At 38.4% G+C, this 21,051-nt stretch overlaps 5 protein-coding genes across 5 annotated transcripts; 2 read left to right on the forward strand and 3 right to left on the reverse strand.

Annotated features, from left to right (window-relative positions):
* The first annotated feature begins 146 nt into the window (after positions 1-146).
* LOC136278342 (melanopsin-like) lies at positions 147-2,963 on the forward strand. Its single transcript, XM_066161914.1, has 2 exons — positions 147-227; positions 1,496-2,963. The coding sequence occupies exon 2, from the start codon at positions 1,548-1,550 to the stop codon at positions 2,961-2,963; it is 1,416 nt and encodes a 471-aa protein (XP_066018011.1). The 5' UTR covers positions 147-227; positions 1,496-1,547.
* A 798-nt stretch (positions 2,964-3,761) lies between these two features.
* On the reverse strand, positions 3,762-7,569 carry LOC131777705 (carbonic anhydrase 1-like). Its single transcript, XM_059094028.2, has 9 exons — positions 7,079-7,569; positions 6,576-6,614; positions 6,178-6,231; positions 5,704-6,035; positions 5,374-5,469; positions 4,908-4,992; positions 4,403-4,584; positions 4,112-4,288; positions 3,762-3,906 (listed from the first exon to the last, which is right to left on the reverse strand). The coding sequence occupies exons 1-8, from the start codon at positions 7,257-7,259 to the stop codon at positions 4,154-4,156; spliced, it is 1,104 nt and encodes a 367-aa protein (XP_058950011.2). The 5' UTR covers positions 7,260-7,569; the 3' UTR covers positions 3,762-3,906; positions 4,112-4,153.
* Positions 7,570-8,448: 879 nt separating this feature from the next.
* On the reverse strand, positions 8,449-13,655 carry LOC131777703 (carbonic anhydrase 1-like). Its single transcript, XM_059094026.2, has 9 exons — positions 13,310-13,655; positions 12,600-12,638; positions 12,197-12,253; positions 11,721-12,052; positions 11,382-11,477; positions 10,906-10,990; positions 10,421-10,602; positions 9,908-10,084; positions 8,449-9,477 (listed from the first exon to the last, which is right to left on the reverse strand). Exons 1-8 carry the CDS (start codon positions 13,488-13,490, stop codon positions 9,950-9,952), a joined length of 1,107 nt encoding a protein of 368 aa, XP_058950009.2. The 5' UTR covers positions 13,491-13,655; the 3' UTR covers positions 8,449-9,477; positions 9,908-9,949.
* A 1,544-nt stretch (positions 13,656-15,199) lies between these two features.
* On the forward strand, positions 15,200-17,663 carry LOC131777702 (uncharacterized). The gene is made up of 2 exons (XM_059094025.2): positions 15,200-15,499; positions 16,185-17,663. The coding sequence occupies exon 2, from the start codon at positions 16,254-16,256 to the stop codon at positions 17,085-17,087; it is 834 nt and encodes a 277-aa protein (XP_058950008.2). The 5' UTR covers positions 15,200-15,499; positions 16,185-16,253; the 3' UTR covers positions 17,088-17,663.
* LOC131777701 (layilin) lies at positions 17,575-20,981 on the reverse strand. Its single transcript, XM_059094024.2, has 4 exons — positions 20,695-20,981; positions 19,669-20,061; positions 18,599-18,748; positions 17,575-18,232 (listed from the first exon to the last, which is right to left on the reverse strand). Exons 1-4 carry the CDS (start codon positions 20,747-20,749, stop codon positions 17,601-17,603), a joined length of 1,230 nt encoding a protein of 409 aa, XP_058950007.2. The 5' UTR covers positions 20,750-20,981; the 3' UTR covers positions 17,575-17,600.
* Between the last annotated feature and the right edge of the window lie 70 nt (positions 20,982-21,051).

Consider the following 21,051-nt stretch of genomic DNA (forward strand, 5'->3'; position numbering starts at 1 on the left):
TTTATTGGCCTCTTGAAAATTACTAATTATCTGTAATACTAATTGCCTTTTTTCTTTTGATGATAATTTCCAATCATTTCCATTTCATTGTCACCCTCAACCTCGTCCTGTCTCACACAGTTTGGCAGTCATTGCGTTTTGCCCTCTGCGACTTTTAAAAACAACTCAACACTGGTCTTTCCTCTGCCTTGTAACACAGGAAGGTCAAAAAGACTGGATAACAGCTGGTATGTGCAGAGGTACCTCAGTTTTAAACATTAGTACATCGCTTTATCTTCACTCCGATTCCAAAGATATTCCAGCAATTAGAGAAATATATGCATTTATATCTGAAGTAAAAAATTTGAAAATTTCCTCAGTATAAATTTTATTGATCATTGTTTCTACTTTTTCCGTTCATGAATGTCTTAAAAGTTCACTCTCGGACATTCCATATTCGGGAATCAATTTCAGTTTGAAAAATTTTGCTGAAAACGTTATTGTGGAGAAATCAATCTGCACCTGGAGGTACGTTAGGTAGATCATTCAACTGAAAAAAAATCTGTGCGCACATATGAATTACAAAAACAAAAGAACAACATACAACTTTTTTTTTATTTTTGACATGATCGCTGACCTATATGTAAAAAATCTTAAGTGACTGCTCGCACGATTTTATTTCTGCTCTGTTTCTAGTGACAGCTTTCTTCGGAACGGAGTAAACAGCTGTGATTTTTGATTTAAGAGATTTGAGAAAACAACTTTTAAATAACTTTATCATACGTAACATTGGTAGAAGAGTCGGGCGATGTTTCCGCTAACTCAGTTTTGAAATGATGATAAAAATTCAACCTTCCTTTCCAGAATAATTTAAGAGTCCTATTAAAGGTGAAAAGAAAACGAAATTCCACTGAAAATATTTTCAACTGAAAAACTGTTCTGACAAAAGAATGAACCCTTTATTTCTTTTGATACATCCTGTTTCAGGCGAGATAAAATCCATCATAACGTCAATCTTATATCAAAAACATCTTTTTAAATCGTTCCGAAAAACCTGAGAATTTGAGGGGATTTCCTACAAACGCCGAACATCTGGCGTATTGTTTAGTTTAATAATAAATATCATAACAGCGATGATAATTAAATTTTTATCACGTTCAACTCTGTTGTGACCGCTTTTATACAGTTATTGATCCAGTTTCGTCTTTCTGAGACCATTCGATGCTTTATAGAACAAAATTCAAGCAGAAAGCTCCTGTGCCAAGTGGCCCTTTTGTTTCCTGTTGACATTCTTTTCAACTCTTTTACCGCCAACACCCCACAATAAAGAATTTGGACATTTTGGTAAACAGAAAAATAAAGAAATAAGAGCTATACACGCTGATAATATCAAAAATATTAACGCTTGAGGAGAACAAGCTGAGGGATTAAGGCTTAAGTTTCAAACCCATTAACTTATCATTTACCTCTTCGTGCAATAAGGAATGTCATGGTCTTACTTGTGTTCATTCTTTAGATTTCAAGTGCATCCAGCATCAGCAGGTGGCGTGACTTATCACCAGCGAATCATGTTCATCGTTTCAAGTACCCTTCAACTTGTACTCGCCAGTGCTCTGGTGTTGTTAGGTGTCAGTGGAAATCTTGCCATTCCCTTCATTTCTTATCGTTCAACCCTCAGATGTCCTCACATAACAGTTTTAGCTGCACTCGACTTTACGGCCACACTGCTTGGCCCTGGGCTCTTCCTCGTGACTCTTGTTACAGGCCTGCTTTGGTGGGAACATAATAAGACACTCTGTCAGAGCTTGACGTTTCTAAACTTCTGGGTGCAATTCGCTTGTTTCTTGGTTCTGTTTGTTCTTGCTTTGTTTTGTCAAAACATTGACCATCACTTTCCTTTATACGGCAAACTGCACGTCAAGAAGAGAGGAATTCTTTTTCTCGTAATTTCCCTCTTAACAGGGTTACTTTTCAGCATTCCTCCTATTCTGGGGTGGAGCTCATACAATGGTCTCTATTTATTGAATCCTTGCTCCTTGCTCAGCCACGTTCATAATTTGTCTTACTACACCATCATCTATCTTGTTTCCTCCCTTATCGTTTTATTCATCACTTTGTCTCTAACTGTGAGAGCAATAAGAAGACGGCGCCGGTTTTACCCGCTGCAGCTCTTCTGGGAAAGACACAAATTGGAAACGATGATCAATGATCCTGAAATGACAACTACTGCTTCGTCATCCAAGTCATCGTCCAAGACAAGCTTTTCCAGGCGATCGAGTGTGATTTCTGGTAGACTATCGGGTGTAGTTTCCTCTTGTAACAGTCCTTTGCCATTCAGAAAGACTACTCAGAGATCTCGCTCAATCGAAGGCAATCTGAATGTTCTACTGGAAATCATTGCTCGGGAAAGGACGCTCAGTGTGCAAGCCGGAAACGTAGGCGAATCAAGTACTGCCACGGAAGTCTCAGAGCAGGTAATACCTAGTGCCACTACTGGGAGGTCCCTGTCTGGTATCCCTGGGAAGCCGTTTGTCATTTCCTCGCAGATCCCCCATCCAATGTGGACAGGGAGAAAGAGAATTTTCCATAACCCGCGGTCTCTCCCACCGTTCAAAGGTATAAAGCAACAGAAGTCCTTTTGCAGACTGTTGTTACTCAGATGTTGCCTCAGCATTTTGTGTTGGTTACCTCTCTGCACCTCGGTTGCACTAAGCCTTTGTTTCACCACCTACCCTCAACAACTAAATACCCTCATAAAATTTGCGATTTATCTTCATTCCTCCATCTCCCCGCTGTTGCCATTGTTTGACGCCAGCTACAGGATGATTTGCCGCCGGGCAGCGATTTTCTGCTTCAAGCCATGTGCGAGAAAAAATGACACACACGTGGACCTGTCCAGGTCACGTGATGTGGATCCCAGGAATGACGGGGGCCAGGATGTTCGATTACAAGACGTGATTCGTCTTGAGGGATCGAAGCTTTAAATAGCATTGATTTTAAGCATGGTATTTTTATTAGCTGTTCTTCCCCTGATCCGTCTCTTCGCACATGGCATTTTCTAGGAATCCCCTTGAAGAACTCTGACGCGAGTACTGAAGAGAGTATGATATACAAACTGATATCTGTGACACACTGATAGCGTTTGCTAAGTTTTTTTCTTTTTCAGAAAAGTTAGAACTCTGCAATCTTACATTTTTGTTTTGAGAACAGAGACCAGTGGTTAATAAAAATACTGTAATAGCTTTAAAAAGTGACTGTAAGAAGGAAAAGGTTTTAGTCTTTAAGTCAAGCTCAAGCTTGTAACTCCAACTTAACGTCAGAAAATGTAGTTGCTGCTGAAACATGATCTGACTCAGTTTGTTGACGACCAAATAGCCAAGAGAATTGCGAAGGAAATGATAAAATAAATCTTAGGGGAGGGGTAAGGGGGGGAAGGGAGTGTTACCTGTGATCTCGGGAATCATGAAAACTTCAAACTCCATTAGTGAAAAATGAAATTTTGAAATTTTGGCTGTAGTGGGAATGATTGCTGGTAATTGAGGATCCGGGAAACTAGCGATGGCCCAGAACTTCATTGGTTTTAAATATGTTAAATCACTTCGAACACCACAGATGTTTTGTGTGATAGAAGCTGAAGTTCAGCGCTAACCAAATCTATGCTGCTTCTTAGAGGACGAAAACCTGTTAGAACTTCAATCAACCTAATATATCGAAAATGTCACAAGAACCTGTCACATACATGAACTCTATATTTTCATTTATTTCTCGAGGGCCAATCCTTTTTTAATCCTATGTTACATTTTAATTTCCTAGTTACCATCTCCTTTTCTCGTCGCATTGATTCTTATTTTCAATGTATGACTGTTGCGATAGCACACAACCTCGTCTCCAATCTCTTTCTTCCTCGGTGATGTCTGAAAACCAGGCCTGAGAACAAATTTGTGAATGTTTGATACTTGTTTTGGTTTTTACAAAAGTTTGTAAAAAAAAAACCTTGGGAAACCCTTTAAACACTTCCTCGAGAAATACTAAAAAAAACTTAAGGGAACCCAGGATCGTCAGGCGGTCTCTGTGACACATAGCAATTTCAAAACGCTCTGAATTATTTGTGTCTATTCTCAGACACACTCACCTTACTGTGGATACGAGAAATACAAAGATGGATACTTTCTGTTCACTCTAGGACGATGTTGCTATGAATCTGTCTTCCATTCAGTGGCATAACGTTTCGAAAGTTATTGCACATACGACCGACATTTGGACCTTGAGCATGCGCCTTGCTGCTTTGTAGATTTCGGAATGCCAGTATCTATTTTCAAAATGAAAAACAGCGCTTGGATTAAAAAATTTCTAAAATTCTTGAGGTTTGAATTCCTCGAGTGGTGTGATGTTGGAAAATATTTGTGTAAAGATGATTTCTTACTTCTTGCTCTGTTATCTGTGGATGATTGTTCATCACAAACCACGTGACCGATTCATAACACCCGGGAGTCGTAAGAGATCCTTTGTATTTGTAAAACCTGTCTGCAACATCTGGCGACGCGAGTAATGGTGCCAAGTCCTCGATATGCAGCCCCTCGCTTTGTGTTACCACGTAATTGCTGTCTTTTTACAGACAAAGACGAGGTAAATATGGTTAGTATGATGATAGAGACTGAGAGCTGAATTTTGTCTCGATCTCGACCCAGTCCCCCTCATTCGCTTCAGTCTATCGCGAAAAAAAATACTTAGTTATATGAAGAACTGAGTTTCCCCTCTCAAAACATCATGGTACGCGTCTCTATGGGTGAACGTTAGGTGACATCATCATGCAAGCATGTTAAACATGTGTTAGGATTCTGAGATCTGTCCCGAATGGTTTAAATTTCAATTAAAGCTGTAATACATAAGCTTAATCTAAACAATCCACAGGTGTGCGAACTACTTACTCTCTTCGACAACGTTGTTAAGAAGACGCGCAATTTTTTCCAGAGCATTATTTGCTGGTGTGGTGCCAATGTTTGCCATTGGAAGCTGCAACATGAGATGTGCCACATAAGATTTCCGTGTACTTAGAGGAGCTAATTTGTGATCAGATAAGTCTTAAATGCTGCTTTTATTCCAATATTTATTTTAGCAGCCTTCCTTGGTAGATTAATTTCATTTTTCAACATCCTTGACTTTAGCTATACATTAGGCAGTCAACTACGATCAGAATGGATTAAGATCTTCCGATATTAGATTCACTTAAAGGGTAAATAAACCATTGTTTGTTAATTGTGCAAATGCTTAATTTTTCTATTTGATGAGCATGTTCTCATAATTTTATCCTGACTAATAAAGTTAACACTAATACGTCAATAGACGACTTGATTTCTAGAGATAAATTAGAGAAGAAATAGTTAAATGATATACCTCGTAAAGCACAGACACCACAGCCAGACCATCTTCTCCCTGAGCTGCCAACTTATACGTCGCGTAATTAGTGTTGTCCCAAAATACCATGTGCAACTAACATTCAACAGAAATTCCAAATAAGCACCGGGGTGCTGCAGGAGGATTATGGAGAGTAGAATACTCAAGACTGTTTTCGAAAAAAAAATTTTTTTTGAAGGTATTCAGTGAGTTAAACATCTTAATAACGTTTGCAAAATCTGCGAGCTTTCTTTTCTACACTTAAGGATGAAATGGAGGAGAAGTCACTGGCTCGTCTTAGCAGACGAGCCAGAAGATGTCGGATTTTACCTCAATCGGATACGTGTTGCCATCAATTGTGTGCTCCGAACCGACTGTATTATTGCAGCCAAAGTGAAAATGAAATTGCTTCAGAAAGTAGTTTTCCTGAAGTAGACCGCCTGCCAACTTGACCGTCAACTCCTCTGCGAGGAAGAACGTGGGCGCATATCCATTGTTCCTAATCTCACCGGTGATTGGTTTATTGCCAGCCACTGTCAGCCTTAGGTTGGGTGGATTGGTGGGGTCTTTCTGCATCACCTGATCTGTGACCACGTCGATTGGGGACTGTTTGCGTCCATTGCAAGACCAGTCACCGTTTAACGTTTCCCATTCATCCGGGCCTTGACAGAAAAAAACCAATAACGATCATGTTTAACTTTGAATGTTCTGTTGAAATCGAAGCAGCTTATACACAGTAAAATTCCATTGGCTTTGTTAACTATGAGCTTTGTAAAATACCGTGATTCTGTTTATTTCCTGTACCTTTGGCTCCGGCTATTCCTCGGTCATAAGACCAGGGTGTGTCTCCAAGCTCAGCTGCAATAAATAAAAAATATATCAAGTCATGTGGCTTCCTCGTTTGAACAGAAACGAGGCGATAAAATGATCCACAAAGAACCATGCGGGCGTTGAATTAATTAAATATCCGGCACATATTACACTGATTAAGGTTACCGAAAGGGTAGTGTGTTGACTCTCTTATAGAAAAGGTTAAGTTGAGATAGCGCCTGATAGATTGTGGAGGCTTACGCGCGCTAGACGAAAGAAATATCCTCTTTCGATCTTTCCGAGTCTGCAAATCTTTAATTACTAGATAACTCAGAGGCCATGAATAAATTTACCCAACAACATCTTCATTTAAATTGCTACATACGACTTACTTGAAAAAGTGATGTCCGCTTTCAGGAAAAGAGCAATACCTGTCCACAAAAGAATGTTTGTAAAACAAACGAAGAAAAGTTGCAGGTGTCCGTAATGTCATTTGATATCTCATGAACATTCAGTTAAACCATTGGGCACACAGAATATATTTCAGCGTTTGTGTGCAATTTAAAAATTTATTTTGAAGAGATTTAGGATATTCAGCTGAAAAAATAACACAATCTGTTTCGCGGTAAAATAACTGTAATGTAATATGATGTTTAGACCTAGAGAGAGGAAGAGAAAATTAGAGAGAAAAAAGCTAGAGGAAATTAGACTTAGATAAACAGATTTTAAAAGAGCAAATTGTCAGTGAGTTACCCTCTCTCCCGAAATGTTTTTCAAAGAGGTTACCAGAATCATTTTTGTTGCATTTTGAACAAACACCTATTCATAGAAGTGCAAATAAACATTTAGGTTATGAGTGTTAAACGGACAAACAATTTGTAAATAATCATGTTACCTGCAAACAAAATAATGGAGTATAACTTGCTCTGTTTAGAGTACATCAGGGTTAACTGTTTTGATTCAGTTGCGTAAATGAAGAACGGCTTGGCTGAAAAAGTCTTACAACCTGAAATTTGAGTCAGACACCAACTAGGACTTTTTACGTCTTTGTTATTTATTATCTTTCTGAGGAGCATTAATGATTGAATACATGAAGCTTATCAGGTGTAATGTGCTGTGCCCTTGTTTATCCAAAAAAATAAAATGATATTGCAACATCTTTAAACTGACGATGAAAGAATTCCGGTTTCCAATTTTTAGTGAGCCCAAGCCAGGATTTTGTTGCACACTAAGTTCTCCATGGAAAAAAGTCAGTTGTGGTTCATTTTCTAATTTTCTAATGTTGCAGAATCCAATCAATTGACACATAACCAGCACCTGTCAATCGGCTGTCAAAATTTGGCCATGGATCAGCTCATCTTAAAAAGTAAGAGTTATGGCGAAATCATAAAATTTTGTATGGGAATATTTACGATCTCTCTTAGGAATGAAAAAAATACTGTCAATGTTAATAAAAAATAATTCGCTTTACTTTCACAGTGCACTGCTTGTTATCTGACCGCTTACTATGTTGAATAGAACCCGCCATTATAGCGAGTTATCCATTTCTAGGTTTACTACATAAGAGAAGCTTCTCTTATGTAGTACAAAGCTTAAGGTGCTGCCTCCTTTCAGTCCGTTTCTCAACATCGTGGAACATGCGATCAGTACTCTTAAAGCTGCAATCAAGGCCGATATCTCTCAACCTGGCACTCAAGAGGAGTAAAACAACCGGGAAGAAGAAGGATGTTAAGGCATTCCACTGGGAGACTATCACCAAGGAATTCTGTTAAGACCAGGCCGAAGAAATATGAACGCAATAACTGTCCGAAAATACTCTCAATGATTTAGGGTTATGCAAACCTATATCCCGTGTTGCTTAAACCACGAAGCAATATAAGGATAGGCTCTTACTGGAACACAAACTTATTTGAAATTCTTAAGTTGTTAATGTAGCTGAGAACTGATTGCACAACAACATTAAAGATTGTACTCTCATTTAGAATTAAAGTATATTGGTATAAATGAAAACAGCTTAAATGAAATTTAAATCCGTCATAATTGTTGTCTTCTTTTAACTTGATAACACTTTCGTGTTATTCAACTTAAATGTAGCGCTAATGAAATTTATCTTGCGTTCTTGAAGGGCAAACGGTGTAAACCTAGAGATAGATGATTCGCTAAAATTGGTTCTTTTCAAACACAATAACATAGTAACAATAACAAGCAATGCACTTTAAAAGTAAAGTGAGGTATTTTCATTGAGAACTTGACTTATTTTTTTATTCCTAAGAGCGGTCGTAAATATTCGCCTACAAACTGCTATAATTTCGCCATGACTCTTACTTTGCAAGATGATCATCTCACGGCTGGAGCTTGGGGCACCTGTGGTTTGGCTGGTTAAAAAGTGACTAACTGAACTTAGAGCAGTCTAGACAGTCTAAGAGTTGTAGGAAGAAAATACATTCAGCTAGAATGGTTAATGAAAAAGTGGTGGACGCTGACAACTAATACTAGTAGCAGTATCCTATCCATTCTTTAGCCTCGGTTTTCTCTGAGTTCTATTATATAGGGACGATTCTTTACTTCCTGCATGCCTACGACTGCTGTTTAAGGGAACGACACGCAACATTTAGTTGCTCAAATTTTACAAAAATTCCTCACTCTAAAGAACTTGAACTGACATGGCTGGTCTCCCAGGACATAAGCATTGGCTTGATACCATTTGTTCTAAGAAAAGTACGTGGACTTCTGGGATTGCTTGCAATATTGAAGAAAGCCGTCCGAATGCCAGCATTTTGGTGTCTGATGGCGATGCTTGCAATGCAGATCGTGGGATTTACAAAAATTATGTATTTAACAAATTAACTCATATACAAGTATGTCTCGTAGCTGCATTTTGCATGCACGGATTAGCACTCATTGCAATCCAACCAATTCTATGCCGCGAGCGCTCTGATCATATTCCGGTTCCAGTTTACTTAACCAAAATTACTCATCATTAACTTGACTTTCACAAGGAAAAAAGCAACAGACACTGGAGGCAGAAATTGCAAGAACATAAGACCTTTTATGATTATAACAGGCGTCTGCATCATTTGGATTACATGTACATGTGTCCACTAATTGTTCGTCTTTGGAGTGATCTGTAGAACTTTTCTTCAAACATGCTTCTTAGAGGACGAAAACTAATGCAACTTGTCACAGCATAATATAACAGTTCATTCCTTTATTCCGGCCATGGTTAACATGAGCTCGTGCCAGTCCTTCTTGTTACCACCCGGATTTCTTTCACCTGTTAGAACTTCAATCAACCTAAAATATCGAAAATGTTACAAGAACCTGTCACATACATGAACTCTATATTATCATTTATTTCTCGAGGGCCAATCCTTTTTTAATCCTATGTTACATTTTAATTTCCTGGTTACCATCTCCTTTTCTCGTCGCATTGATTATTATTTTCAATGTTTGACCGTTGTGAAAGCACACAACCTCGTCTCCAATCTCTTTCTTCCTCGGTGATGTCTGAAAACCAGGCCTGAGAACAAATCTGTGAATGTTTGATACTTGTTTTGGTTTTTACAAAAATTTGTAAAAAAAAAAAATTTGGGAAACCTTTTAAACACTTCTGCGAGAAATACTAAAAAAGGCTTAAGGGAACTCAGGATCGTCAGGCGGTCTCTGTGACACAGCTATTTTAAAACGCTCTGAATTATTAATGTCTGTTCTAAGACACACTCACCTTACTGTAGATATGAGAAATACAAAGATGGATACTTTCTGTTCACTCTAGGACGATGTTGCTATGGATCTGTCTTCCATTCAGTGGCATAACGTTTCGAAAGTTATTGCACATACGACCAACATTTGGACCTTGAGCATGCGCCTTGCTGCTCTTTAGATTTCGGAATGCCATCATCTATTTTCAAGATGAAAAAACAGCGCTTGGATTAAAAGAATCTCTAAAAGTTCCTCAGGTTTGAATTCTTCAAGTGGTTTGAAACTTTCCGTTGTTTCTTTTAAAATCTTGACTCTTAACGTTAAGAGTGACGAAGAGATAGATTATTCTTAATTTCTGAAATGGGATTTGAAAACTGGGAAAGAGGACAGTCAAATTTTTGCGAGTCTTCGTGTTTTCGATGACTTCACATTGTATATAACTTTACACTGAGAAAGCCATCCTCCCAAAGTTTTCCTTCTTCAAGAAATCTAAGGTGTGATGTTGGAAAATATTTGTGTAAAGATGATTTCTTACTTCTTTCTCTGTTATTTGTGGATGATTGTTCATCACAAACCACGTGACCGATTCATAACACCCGGGAGTCGTAAGAGATCCTTTGTATTTGTAAAACCTGTCTGCAACATCCGGGGATACGAGTAATGGTGCCAAGTCCTCGATATGCAGCCCCTCGCTTTGTGTTACCACGTAATTGCTGTCTGTTTATGAAAAGACGAGGTAAAATATGGTTAGTATGATGATAGAAACTGAGAGCTGAATTTTGTCTCGATCTCGACCCAGTCCCCCTCATTCGCTTCAGTCTATCGCGAACAAAAATACTGAGTTATATGAAGAACTGAGTTTCCCCTCCGTCTCTAGGGTCAAACGTTGGCTGACATCATCATGCTAGCATGTCAAACATATGTTAGGACTGAGATCTTTGTTCAAATGGTTTGAATTTCAATTAAAGCTGTAATACATAAGCTTACTCTAAGCAATCCACAGGTGTGCGAACTACTTACTCTCTTCGACGACGTTGTTAAGAAGACGCGCAATTTTTTCCAGAGCATTATTTGCTGGTGTGGCACTAATGTTTGCCATAGGAAGCTGCAACATAAGATGTGCCTCATAAGATTTCAGTCTACTTAGAGGAGCTAATTTATGATCAGATAAGTCTTAAATGCTGCTTTTATTCCAATATTTATTTTAGCAGCCTTCCTTGGTAGATTAATTTCATTTTTCAACATCCTTGCTGCTGCATAAAACTAAGACTTTAGCTATACGTTAGACAGCCAACTACAATCAGAATGGATTGAGATCTTCCAATATTAGATTCACTTAAAGGAGAAATAAACCATTATTTATTAAATTGTACAAATTATTCATTTTTTATTTGATAAGCATGTTCTCATAATTTTATCCTGACTAATAAAGCTAACACTAATACGTCAATAGACGACTTGATTTCTAGAGGAGAAGAAATAGTTAAATGATATACCTCGTACAGTACAGCAACCGCAGCCAGACCATCTTCTCCTTGAGCTGCTAACTCATATGTCGCATAATTAGTGTTGTCCCAAAATACCATGTGCAACTAACATACAACAGAAATTCCAAATAAGCATAAGGATAATTATGGACAATAAAATACACAGGACTGTTTTTTTTTAAGGTATTCAGTGTGGTAAACATCTCAATAACGTTTGCAAAATCCACGAGCTTTTCTTTTCTACTCTTTAAGATTAAATGGAGGAGAAATTACTGGTTTTTTTTAAAAAATCTGTAATTACGCCTCGTAGCTCTGTTTTAGCAAGAGCCAGAAGATGTCGGATTTTACCTCAATCGGATACGTGTTGCCATCAATTGTGTGCTCCGAACCAACTGTATCATTGCAGCCGAAGTGAAAATTAAATTGCTTCAGAAAGTAGTTTTCCTGAAGTAGACCGCCTGCTAACTTGACCGTCAACTCCTCTGCGAGGAAGAACGTGGGCGCATATCCATTGTTCCTAATCTCACCGGTGATTGGTTTATTGCCAGCCACTGTCAGCCTCAGGTTGGGTGGATTGGTGGGGTCTTTCTGCATCACCTGGTCTGTGCCCACGTCGATTGGGGACTGTTTACGTCCATTGCAAGACCAGTTACCGTTTAACGTTTCCCATTCATCCGGGCCTTGACAGAAAAAAAACCAATAACGATTATGCTTAACTTGGAATGCTCTGTTGAAAATCAAAGCAGCTTACACACAGTAAAATTCCATTGGCTTTGTTAACTATGAGCTTTGTAAAATACCGTGATTCTGTTTATTTCCTGTACCTTTGGCTCCGGCTATTCCTCGGTCGTAAGTCCAGGGTGTGCCTCCTAGCTTAACTGCTATTAATAAAAAATATATCAAGTCATGTGGCTCCTCGTTTGAACAGAAACGAGGCGATAAAATGATCCACAAAGAACCATGCGGGCGTTGAATTAATGAAATATCCGTCACATAATACACTGATTAGGTGACCGAAGAGGTAATGTGTTGACTCTCTTATAGAAAAGGTTAAGTTGAGATAGCGCTTGATAGATCGAGAGGCTTACGCGCGCTGAACGAAAGAAAAATCCTCTTTCGATCTTTCCGAGCCCCCAAGACATTGAATCTTTAGTTATTAGATAACTCAAAGGCCATGAATAAATTTACCCGACAACATCTTCATTTAAATTGCTATATACGACTTACTTGAGAAAGCGATGTCCACTTTCAGGAAAAGTGCCACACCTGTCCACAAAAGAAAATTGCTAGTCCTTCTACTAATTCATTTCTAGTGGAAACCAGTCATCCTCTCTTTTCCTAGACTCAGTTACGCAAAAAGTTGTCAGCTTATCAACCTCAATTTTTTTATATTAATACTGTTGTGATAACTTTAGGAGTTCCAGCCAAACCACACCGAAAGAATAGTAAAATATGTAGCCCTGAACAAAATGTTTGTAAAAGTAGCACTTCATGATGAAACGAAGAAAAGATGCAGGTGTCTGTGATGTCATTTGATATCTCATGAATACTCAGTTAAACCGTTAAGGAGACAGAATATATTTCAGCCTTTCTGTGCAACTTAAAAAATTTGTTTTGAAGAGATTAGGATATTCAGCTGAAAAAATAACACAATCTTTTTCGCGGTAAAATAACGGTAACGTTATATGATGTTTAGACCTAGAGACAGGAAGAGGAAATTAAAGAGAAAAAAAAGCTAAAGGAAATTAGACTTAGATAAACAGATTTTTAAAAGAGGAAATTGTCAGTGAGTTACCCTCTCTCCCGAAATGTTTTTGAAAGAGGTTACCAGAATCATTTTTGTTACATTTTGAACAAACACCTATTCATAGAAGTGCAAATAAACATTTAGGTTTTGAGTGTTAAACGGACAAACAATTTGTAAATAATCATGTTACCTGCAAACAAAATAATGGAGTATAACTTGCTCTGTTTAGAGTACATCAGGGTTAACTGTTTTGATCCAGTTGCGTAAATGAAGAACGGCTTGACTGAAAAAGTCTTACAACCTGAAATCTGAGTCAGACACCAACTAAGACTTTTTACGTCTATGTTATTTATTATCTTCCTGAGGATCATTAATGATTGAATACATGAAGCTCATCAGGTGTAATGTGCTGTGCCCTCGCTTATCGAAAAAAATAAGATGATATTGCGACATCTTTAAATTGACGATGAAAGAATTTCGGTTTCCAGTTTCAGTAAGCCCAAGCCAGAATTTTGTTGCTCACTAAGTTCTCCATAGAAAAAAGTCAGTTGTGGTTCATTTTCTAATTTTCTAATGTTTCAGAATCCAATCTACTAACACATGACCAGCACCTGTCAATCGGCCGTCAAAATTTGACCTTCGATCACCACAGGCGGTCCAAGCTCCAACCATGAGGTGATCATCTTGCGAAGTAAGAGTCATGGCGAAATCATTAAAGTTAATATGGGAATATTTACGACCGCTCTTAGGAATAAAAAAGTACAGTCGAATTCTCAATACCACACTTTACTTTCACAGTGCACTGCTTGTTATCTGACCGCTTACTATGTTGAATAGAATTCGCCATTGTAGCGAGTTATCCATTTCTAGGTTTACTACATAAGAGAAGCTTCTCTTATGTAGTACAAAGCTTAAGGTGCTGCCTCCTTACAGTCCGTTTCTCAACATCGTGGTACAAGCGATCAGTACTCTTAAAGCTGTAATCAAGGCCGATATCTCTCAACCTGCCACTCAAGAGGAGTAAAACAACCGGGAAGAAGCAAGACGTTAAGGCATTCCACTGGGAGACTATCACTAAGGAATTCTGTTAAGACCATGCAGGCTGAAGAAATATGAACGCATAACTGTCTGAAAATACGCTAAATGATTTAGGGTTATGCAAACCTATATCCCGTGTTGCTTAAACCGCGAAGCAATATAAGGATAGGCTCTTACTGGAACAAGAACTGAGAACTGATTGCACAACAACATTAAAGATTGTACTTTAATTTAAAATGAAAGTATATTGGTGTAAATGAATTTTTGTATTTATGCAAACAGCCTAAATGAAATTTCAATCTGTCATAATGATTGTCTTCTCTTAACTTGATAACACTTTCGTGTTATTTAACTTAAATGTAGCGCTAATTAAATTTATCTTGCGTTCCTGAAGGGCAAACGGTGTAAACCTAAAGATAGATGACCCGCTAAAATGGGTTCTTTTCAAACACAATAACATAGTAACAATAACAAGCAATGCACTTTGAAAGTAGAGTATTTTCATTGAGAATTTGACATATTTTTTTATTCCTAAGAGCGGTCGTAAATATTCGCCTACAAACTGTTATAATTTCGCCATGACTCTTACTTTGCAAGATGATCATCTCACGGCTGGAGCTTGGGGCACCTGTGGTTTGGCTGGTTAAAAAGTGACTAACTGAACTTAGAGCAGTCTAGACAGTCTAAGAGTTGTAGGAAGAAAATATATTCAGCTAGAATGGTTAATGAAAAAGTGGTGGACGCTGACAACTAATACTAGTAGCAGTATCCTATCCATTCTTTAGCCTCGGTTTTCTCTGAGTTCCTGTCCCTTTGCTTTTGACTTTTTCATTTCATCCCTCGCCAGCAGTTGGATCAAAACCAACGTAACAACGAACAGGTATTATTCTTCACCAAAAACAAACAACAGAATGAAAATGCCAAGACATTTGGTAAAAGTTTCAGTTTCTAGCGGCGTGAATAAATATCAGGATCATCCGATAGCTGATAACTAAGACGGTTTGTTAAAGTAGTTTATTCTTGCGAATACCATTTGGCCTCTCCTTCTCAGGTTCACAGGTGAGTTCGTTCATAGAACAGATTCGTGAACCTCTCGTTTGCTTTTGACTTTTTCATTTCATCCCTCGCCAGCAGTTGGATCAAAACCAACGTAACAACGAACAAGTATTTTTCTTCACCAAAAACAAACAACAGAATGAAAATGCCAAGACATTTGGTAAAAGTTTCAGTTTCTAGCGGCGTGAATAAATATCAGGATCATCCGATAGCTGATAACTAAGACAGTTTGTTAAAGTAGTTTATTCTTGCGGATACCATTTGGCCTCTTCTTCTCGGTTCACAGGTGAGTTCGTTCATAGAACAGATTCGTGAACCTCTCGTTTACTTATTTTTTTGTTTTGTTTTATTTTTTTTTTATTTCCAGGTCTACCCACCGCCCCTTGATTAACGGTGACCCTAATATTCTTCAACCTGGGGGGTCGATCGATCCATCACACAAAATATTGAATATAATTAATGACCGTACGATTAGTAAGAATCTGTTGGGCGATTTTTATGGCTCAGGGGAAACTTTGATCCATTTTAAAAAAACATGACAAAACTCTCGCGCATTTACGAACGCTAGTGAAGCAGATTGCAAACAGATGCAGTCGATCACAGTTGTTTGAAAGATAATAAAGAAGGCGAGACATTGATTGTTCAAACTTCTTTAGGTTAATTTAAAACAAGGGGTTGGGGTGTGTTTTATTTTAACTTCAACTTTTGCCGCAATCATTCGGAATTAAAGAACTGATTAATTTTTTACGAACGAAATGACGTTCGAAAATGAAAAAAAATAAAAGGGATGTGAATAATAAGCATAAAGATAAGTTTTAGAGAACATGATCTGTGATCACAGCTGTATGAGTTATGTTTTGAAATGAGGCTTACTCATGTTCCAACAAAGTCTGTCTTTTTGTTTTATTTTATGAAAATTGGAACGCAAAAAGTTTTGGATCTTTAACTAAAACCTTTTCGTTTTTTAACAGGAAAGAAGCAAAATCCACCTGAAGCACTTTGATAAAATGGTTAGTTCTGTAAACTAACTGGCATCCTGGATGGAAACCTTACCTTTGATAATCTCGCAAACGAAAAAACAAGACCGTTTTTGCGACAAGTCGAAGTCGCTTCTCAGCAACCTTGCCCGTTGTTGTTTTGTTCTTCTTCTCCTGTGGCAGATTATAGGGACGGTTCTTTACTTCCTGCGTGCCTACGATTGCTGTTTAAGGGATCGACACGCAACATTTAGTTGCTCAAATTTTACAAAAATTCCTCACTCTAAAGAACTTGAACTGACATGGCTGGTCTCCCAGGACATAAGCATTGGCTTGATAGCATTTGCCCTGAGAAAAGTGCCTGAATTTATGGGATTTCGCGCAATATTGAAGAAAGCCGTCCGAATGCCAGCATTTTGGAGTCTGATGGCATTGCATGCAATGCAGATCGTGGGATTTACAATAATTATGTATTTTAACAAATTAACTCATATACAAGTATATATCGTAGCTGCGTTTTGCATGCACGGATTAGCACTCCTTGCAATCCTTTTCGTGTTAAATTTTACGCCGATAAATCGAATTAGGCGAAGGCGTAACTACTTTGTTTTTATACTCCTCAAATTCACGTTACTGGTATTTTTCGTGCAAACTTCTACAATCTTTGTAGTTGGATCCCTTCAGTTTACTTTTAAAGTCACTGGTTTAGATGAGGTGGGACGATCAGCTAATTTCGTGACGATTTTTCGAAAACTTCGAGAATTTCCACAAGTTATTTTCTTCTACAGGACAGCAACTTTCTTCTGGCACAAGTTCTTTTTGGATAGTAGAAATATACTCAGCCATTTTCAAATGCTGAAGTCAAGAAATGATATTTCGAATAGATTTCGTGAATAAGAGTATTTTTCTATCGACCCCCATGAAACCGAAACCAAAATAAGCCACTGATTTGCACAACGGAGAGAGGCTGAGACTACAGATTTCAAATTAATGAAATGTTTGACACCTTGGCATAACTCTAAAATGCCCGTTTAAGAAACGAATAAAATATTTTTGAAAGTAACTTTGACCAATAAATCAAGGAATCTTCATTCTTTTGTTTTATTTTGGAAGATTAAAACAGAAGTTAATAAGATCATAATAGGAATGAAAACAGTACAATAGTATTTTTTTTCTGACAGAAGATTTTCTCCTTTGACAAAACCTATATACAACATAGATTTTAAGATACAGTCCTGTATATAAACAAAGCAAGGATTGTAATTATGATTGAAAGAAACTGTACATGATTTAGCACAAGCGGCGGTTCTTTCCCTTTGCAGGCTACCGTGTGTAATGGTAACTGGTTTATGTATGATAACTTTTATCGAAAATAAATGTTCTGAATAAAGAAGTGAAAGAGTAGTTTTGTCATGCAATTATTTCAAGATAGGACAGTTCGTCTTCAGAGCACTTATGACTTTCAGCATTTTCCTTACCAGCCAAAATGATGTTTACAGGTTCCTCGTAATCGGTGACCAAAGCTTGATAAGCACGACAATTATCACTCTCGTTGTTCTGTTCAGTTGAGTCCGTCTTTAATGCACTGTAGTCTTTTGTCACCTCTCTATTTTCTCTGCCTTTATTCAGCGGGTATTTACCTTTGAGTTCATCGCTGCTCTTTCGTCTTATTGCTAACCGCCTGGAGATTGAGAGTTGTCCTGGAGTTTTGTACGGGGAAGCGTATTGAACGTTTCTGTTTTCATTGTTTGCTGATCGCTGTAACAGGTGATATTTCTGATCTTCGCAATCAGGCGAGTCTTGAAAATGCACTTTTAGCTGGTTGACTTCACGGAAATTGTTTGCCCCATCATCCTGTTTGCGAAGAGATCGAGTCTGTGCGTCATAATAAAATGGCTGTGCAGTTATGTCGCCGTTTTGTTTGCTTGTTTTCATTTTCAAGCGCCAAAGAAGGAAGCCAATGACGCAAACTAAGACCAGTATCACGCAAACGAGCGGAATTATTGCGATTGTCCAATGGATGAAGCCGGCAGGAGGTTGAACTGAATTAGAAAAAGAAAACAAAATAAATGAAAACGTTTAGGGGACGGAGAAAGTTTAGTGGAGAGGATAAATTAGAGCACCTATTCAGCTGTGGGGCAAAAAAATCATAATACGGCCAGCAGAACAAACACTAGTTTTCCGTTTGTGTGGGTGTGACTCCCGCTTCGCCGTTGGCGCTTTAATCGAATGAGTACGGTGTAATATTTAAGATACTGTCTGAACTTTTCTTGTAACTGACATTTGTAGTCAGTGACAAAACTGGTGGTCACTGTGCTCAAACTGATCGCTACTCGATCGGTTCTAATTCGCACAAAAAATACTAATTAAAAACATGAATTCACGTTTCTGTGAAACATATCCCTTACCTTTTCTTACCATGGAAATAATATCAGTATTGCTGGCTCGCGTGTTTTTTTCAGTTCTCAACGTCGGTGGTGTTTGTTTGCTACTTGTGCCAGATGGAACTGCTCTGAATACTTCAGTGATCTTGCAGGTTAAACCACTTCTTGAACACTCTGTGAAACGAGTTCCACAATTAGTTATATACAAGGGCGAGTGGCAAAGAATTCAACGTGTTTGTCCGGTTTGTGAAATTCCCCTCATGGCAACACCCGTCTTCTTTTCTTCCGAGTGTGTCTTTACGTAGCTGCTCGTATTCCTTTACCCAGGCTATATCTGTCTGCATTATATATTTAGCAGTCAGCAGTTCTAAATAATTTTTCGAACAAAATGGGTTTGATTTGAGTGCTGTCACTTTACTTTTGGTTACTTATTTGCGCCTTGTTATACACAAAGTAGAATAGTTGACATCCACATTTAAGTCAAATACACGGTTGTAATCAATCTAAGACAGAACTCATATGAGGTCATCATGCGTTATAAACAGTCTGGAATGCTAACGAGTTACTGTAGCTTATGCCGAAGATTTCAAACTAAACTAATCCCATTCCTATACACATCCCCACCCCTAACAGGATTTCCTTTTGGATATAGGATGGGGCTGGCGTGGGTGTGTTACGAATAAACACTAAAAAAACCAACAAGGAGTCTGTCAGACAAACGAATAAAGGGGGTAAGTTTCTAAAGAAACTGTGGTGCTGCGTCTGTAAGAGAGCACATCAGGATCATTTAGTATTATCAACTGAGTTGATAACGTAAATTGGCCAGTAAATTGCTTAGGGTTGCTTGGGGTTAGCTTTAAACCCTAAAGAGTTTAAAGGTGACGTTTCGAGCGTTTCGAGCGTTCACCTTTCATCAGAGAGATCGCCATCGCGCTGACGAAGGGTTAACGCTCGGAACGTCAGCTTTGAAACTCTTTCACGTTATCAACTCAGTTGCTAATACTAAATTACCCTGTCAGACAGACAGACACACACACATAATGCAAAACAGGATACCAATGGCCGAACAATATTTAATAAAGTAACGCACACACCAGAGGGTATTTCGCAGATGAAGCCGGCGAAAATGTCTCCTCTTATGTCATTAAAAAGCCCCCTAGTTCCCGGCGGGTAGTTTTTCGCCATCACCACATACGGCGCACCATCTCGAGGCTGCCAAGGCTGCCAGTGGTTAATGGTTAGTGGCTTTCCATTCACCCAGGTCCAGGTCCAGTTCCCTATTACTGTGGTGTTCCTTCGCAAACCGATATGCCAGTCATTGTTGAACTTGTTCGTCAGGTTTTGGATGTAATCTCTTACAACTTGCCATTCATGTGGTGTTTCCATGGAGACAAGGTCTCCTCCGTTAGATTTACACGACTGTCTGGCCGCAGTCCATGTGAGCCCGTCTTCGTGGAATGTGTAGCATGAGCAGTCCGCGGCATAAACTGTACAAGCAGATCACAAATGACTTATTACAATGATTTCTAGAAGCTTCGGAAACAAATATTCAGCAGTTATTCCCTCCTTTAACTGCAATGAAAGACGATGGCTCCAGTTATAAAATTGAGACTTGCCGCAGTTCTGTGAACTGGTATGATGTTCTATGAACTGGTATGAGGGCCGATAAAGCGTTGTCGTCGGGTGAGAAAATCTGCTCTCAAAATCTCTTAATCATTGATCAAATTTATTACCATTCATTCTCTGGTAGCGGTTAACGAAAGGACCTTTTAAGCTCATTTAAAAATAGATCTTTGTTTCTACCGTAGAACATAGACGCGGCATTGATTAGTCCCATCTTCTCTTACATCTAAATTTCGTAATTCTGAACCGTCGAAAGGGAAATTAAGGCTTTCCTGATATTTGTGGTTGTTTAGAGCACAAGCGCGGATATAGCAGTGCAGTCCAGTCGAAACTATTCCTCGACGTTTCACAGTTTTAAAGATCTAGGATTGGAATTTATTTACTTCTGTTCTTTTGACTAAGGATTGTAGAAACCGGTGCCTAGATTATTATTACTGATGCTTAAGGTAGACGTTGACATATGCGAGTGCGTGACTCAAACAGAAAAATCATCTTACCTTTGACCACAAATGGAAGAAAAACAACGACTCCAAGGAAAAGCGTTAATTCCATGGTGGAAGTACTGCGATCTTACTCTTTTTTCGGTTCAAGTTGGCAATTCTTTTTTATGTATGGAACAGATGTGCTTACGTATTCAGACCGATTCCACATTTCATATCCGGTGTGTTACTGGGCGTTCTCTGAAGCTCAACATTTTTACACGTATACGGCGATAATCAAAACACGTTACAATGAAAGGATCGAGTATCGCTCAGTCACGCTAAGTTCCAGTTTCTGACAACAGCGTTTCTTAATGTTCTTTCCTAATTTAGCAATACCTAAGGATCGATTGTTATAATTGGGCATCTCATCAC

The sequence above is a fragment of the Pocillopora verrucosa genome, chromosome 14 (assembly GCF_036669915.1).
Source record: "Pocillopora verrucosa isolate sample1 chromosome 14, ASM3666991v2, whole genome shotgun sequence".
In the NCBI taxonomy this organism is placed as follows: Eukaryota; Metazoa; Cnidaria; class Anthozoa; order Scleractinia; family Pocilloporidae; genus Pocillopora; species Pocillopora verrucosa.

Bases quoted from the DNA above. Each gene is read 5' to 3' on its own strand.
- LOC131777705 (XM_059094028.2), bottom strand. From the start codon at position 7,259: ATGCTCCTCAGAAAGATAATAAATAACAAAGACGTAAAAAGTCCTAGT. The intron at 6,615-7,078 runs GTAACATGATTA...TTTTGTGGACAG, and splicing joins CTCCATTATTTTGTTTGCAG to GTATTGCTCTTTTCCTGAAA. The intron at 6,232-6,575 runs GTAAGTCGTATG...TATTTATTGCAG, and splicing joins AGCGGACATCACTTTTTCAA to CTGAGCTTGGAGACACACCC.
- LOC136278342 (XM_066161914.1), top strand. From the start codon at position 1,548: ATGTTCATCGTTTCAAGTACCCTTCAACTTGTACTCGCCAGTGCTCTG.
- LOC131777702 (XM_059094025.2), top strand. From the start codon at position 16,254: ATGGAAACCTTACCTTTGATAATCTCGCAAACGAAAAAACAAGACCGT.
- LOC131777701 (XM_059094024.2), bottom strand. From the start codon at position 20,749: ATGGAATTAACGCTTTTCCTTGGAGTCGTTGTTTTTCTTCCATTTGTG. The intron at 18,749-19,668 runs GTGTGTGCGTTA...CTCGTTTCACAG, and splicing joins CATCTGCGAAATACCCTCTG to AGTGTTCAAGAAGTGGTTTA. The intron at 18,233-18,598 runs GTAAGGGATATG...TTTCTAATTCAG, and splicing joins TATTTCCATGGTAAGAAAAG to TTCAACCTCCTGCCGGCTTC.
- LOC131777703 (XM_059094026.2), bottom strand. From the start codon at position 13,490: ATGATCCTCAGGAAGATAATAAATAACATAGACGTAAAAAGTCTTAGT. The intron at 10,991-11,381 runs GTATATCATTTA...CTTATGTTGCAG, and splicing joins CGGTTGCTGTACTGTACGAG to CTTCCTATGGCAAACATTAG. The intron at 10,603-10,905 runs GTAAGTAGTTCG...TTTCATAAACAG, and splicing joins TAACAACGTCGTCGAAGAGA to ACAGCAATTACGTGGTAACA.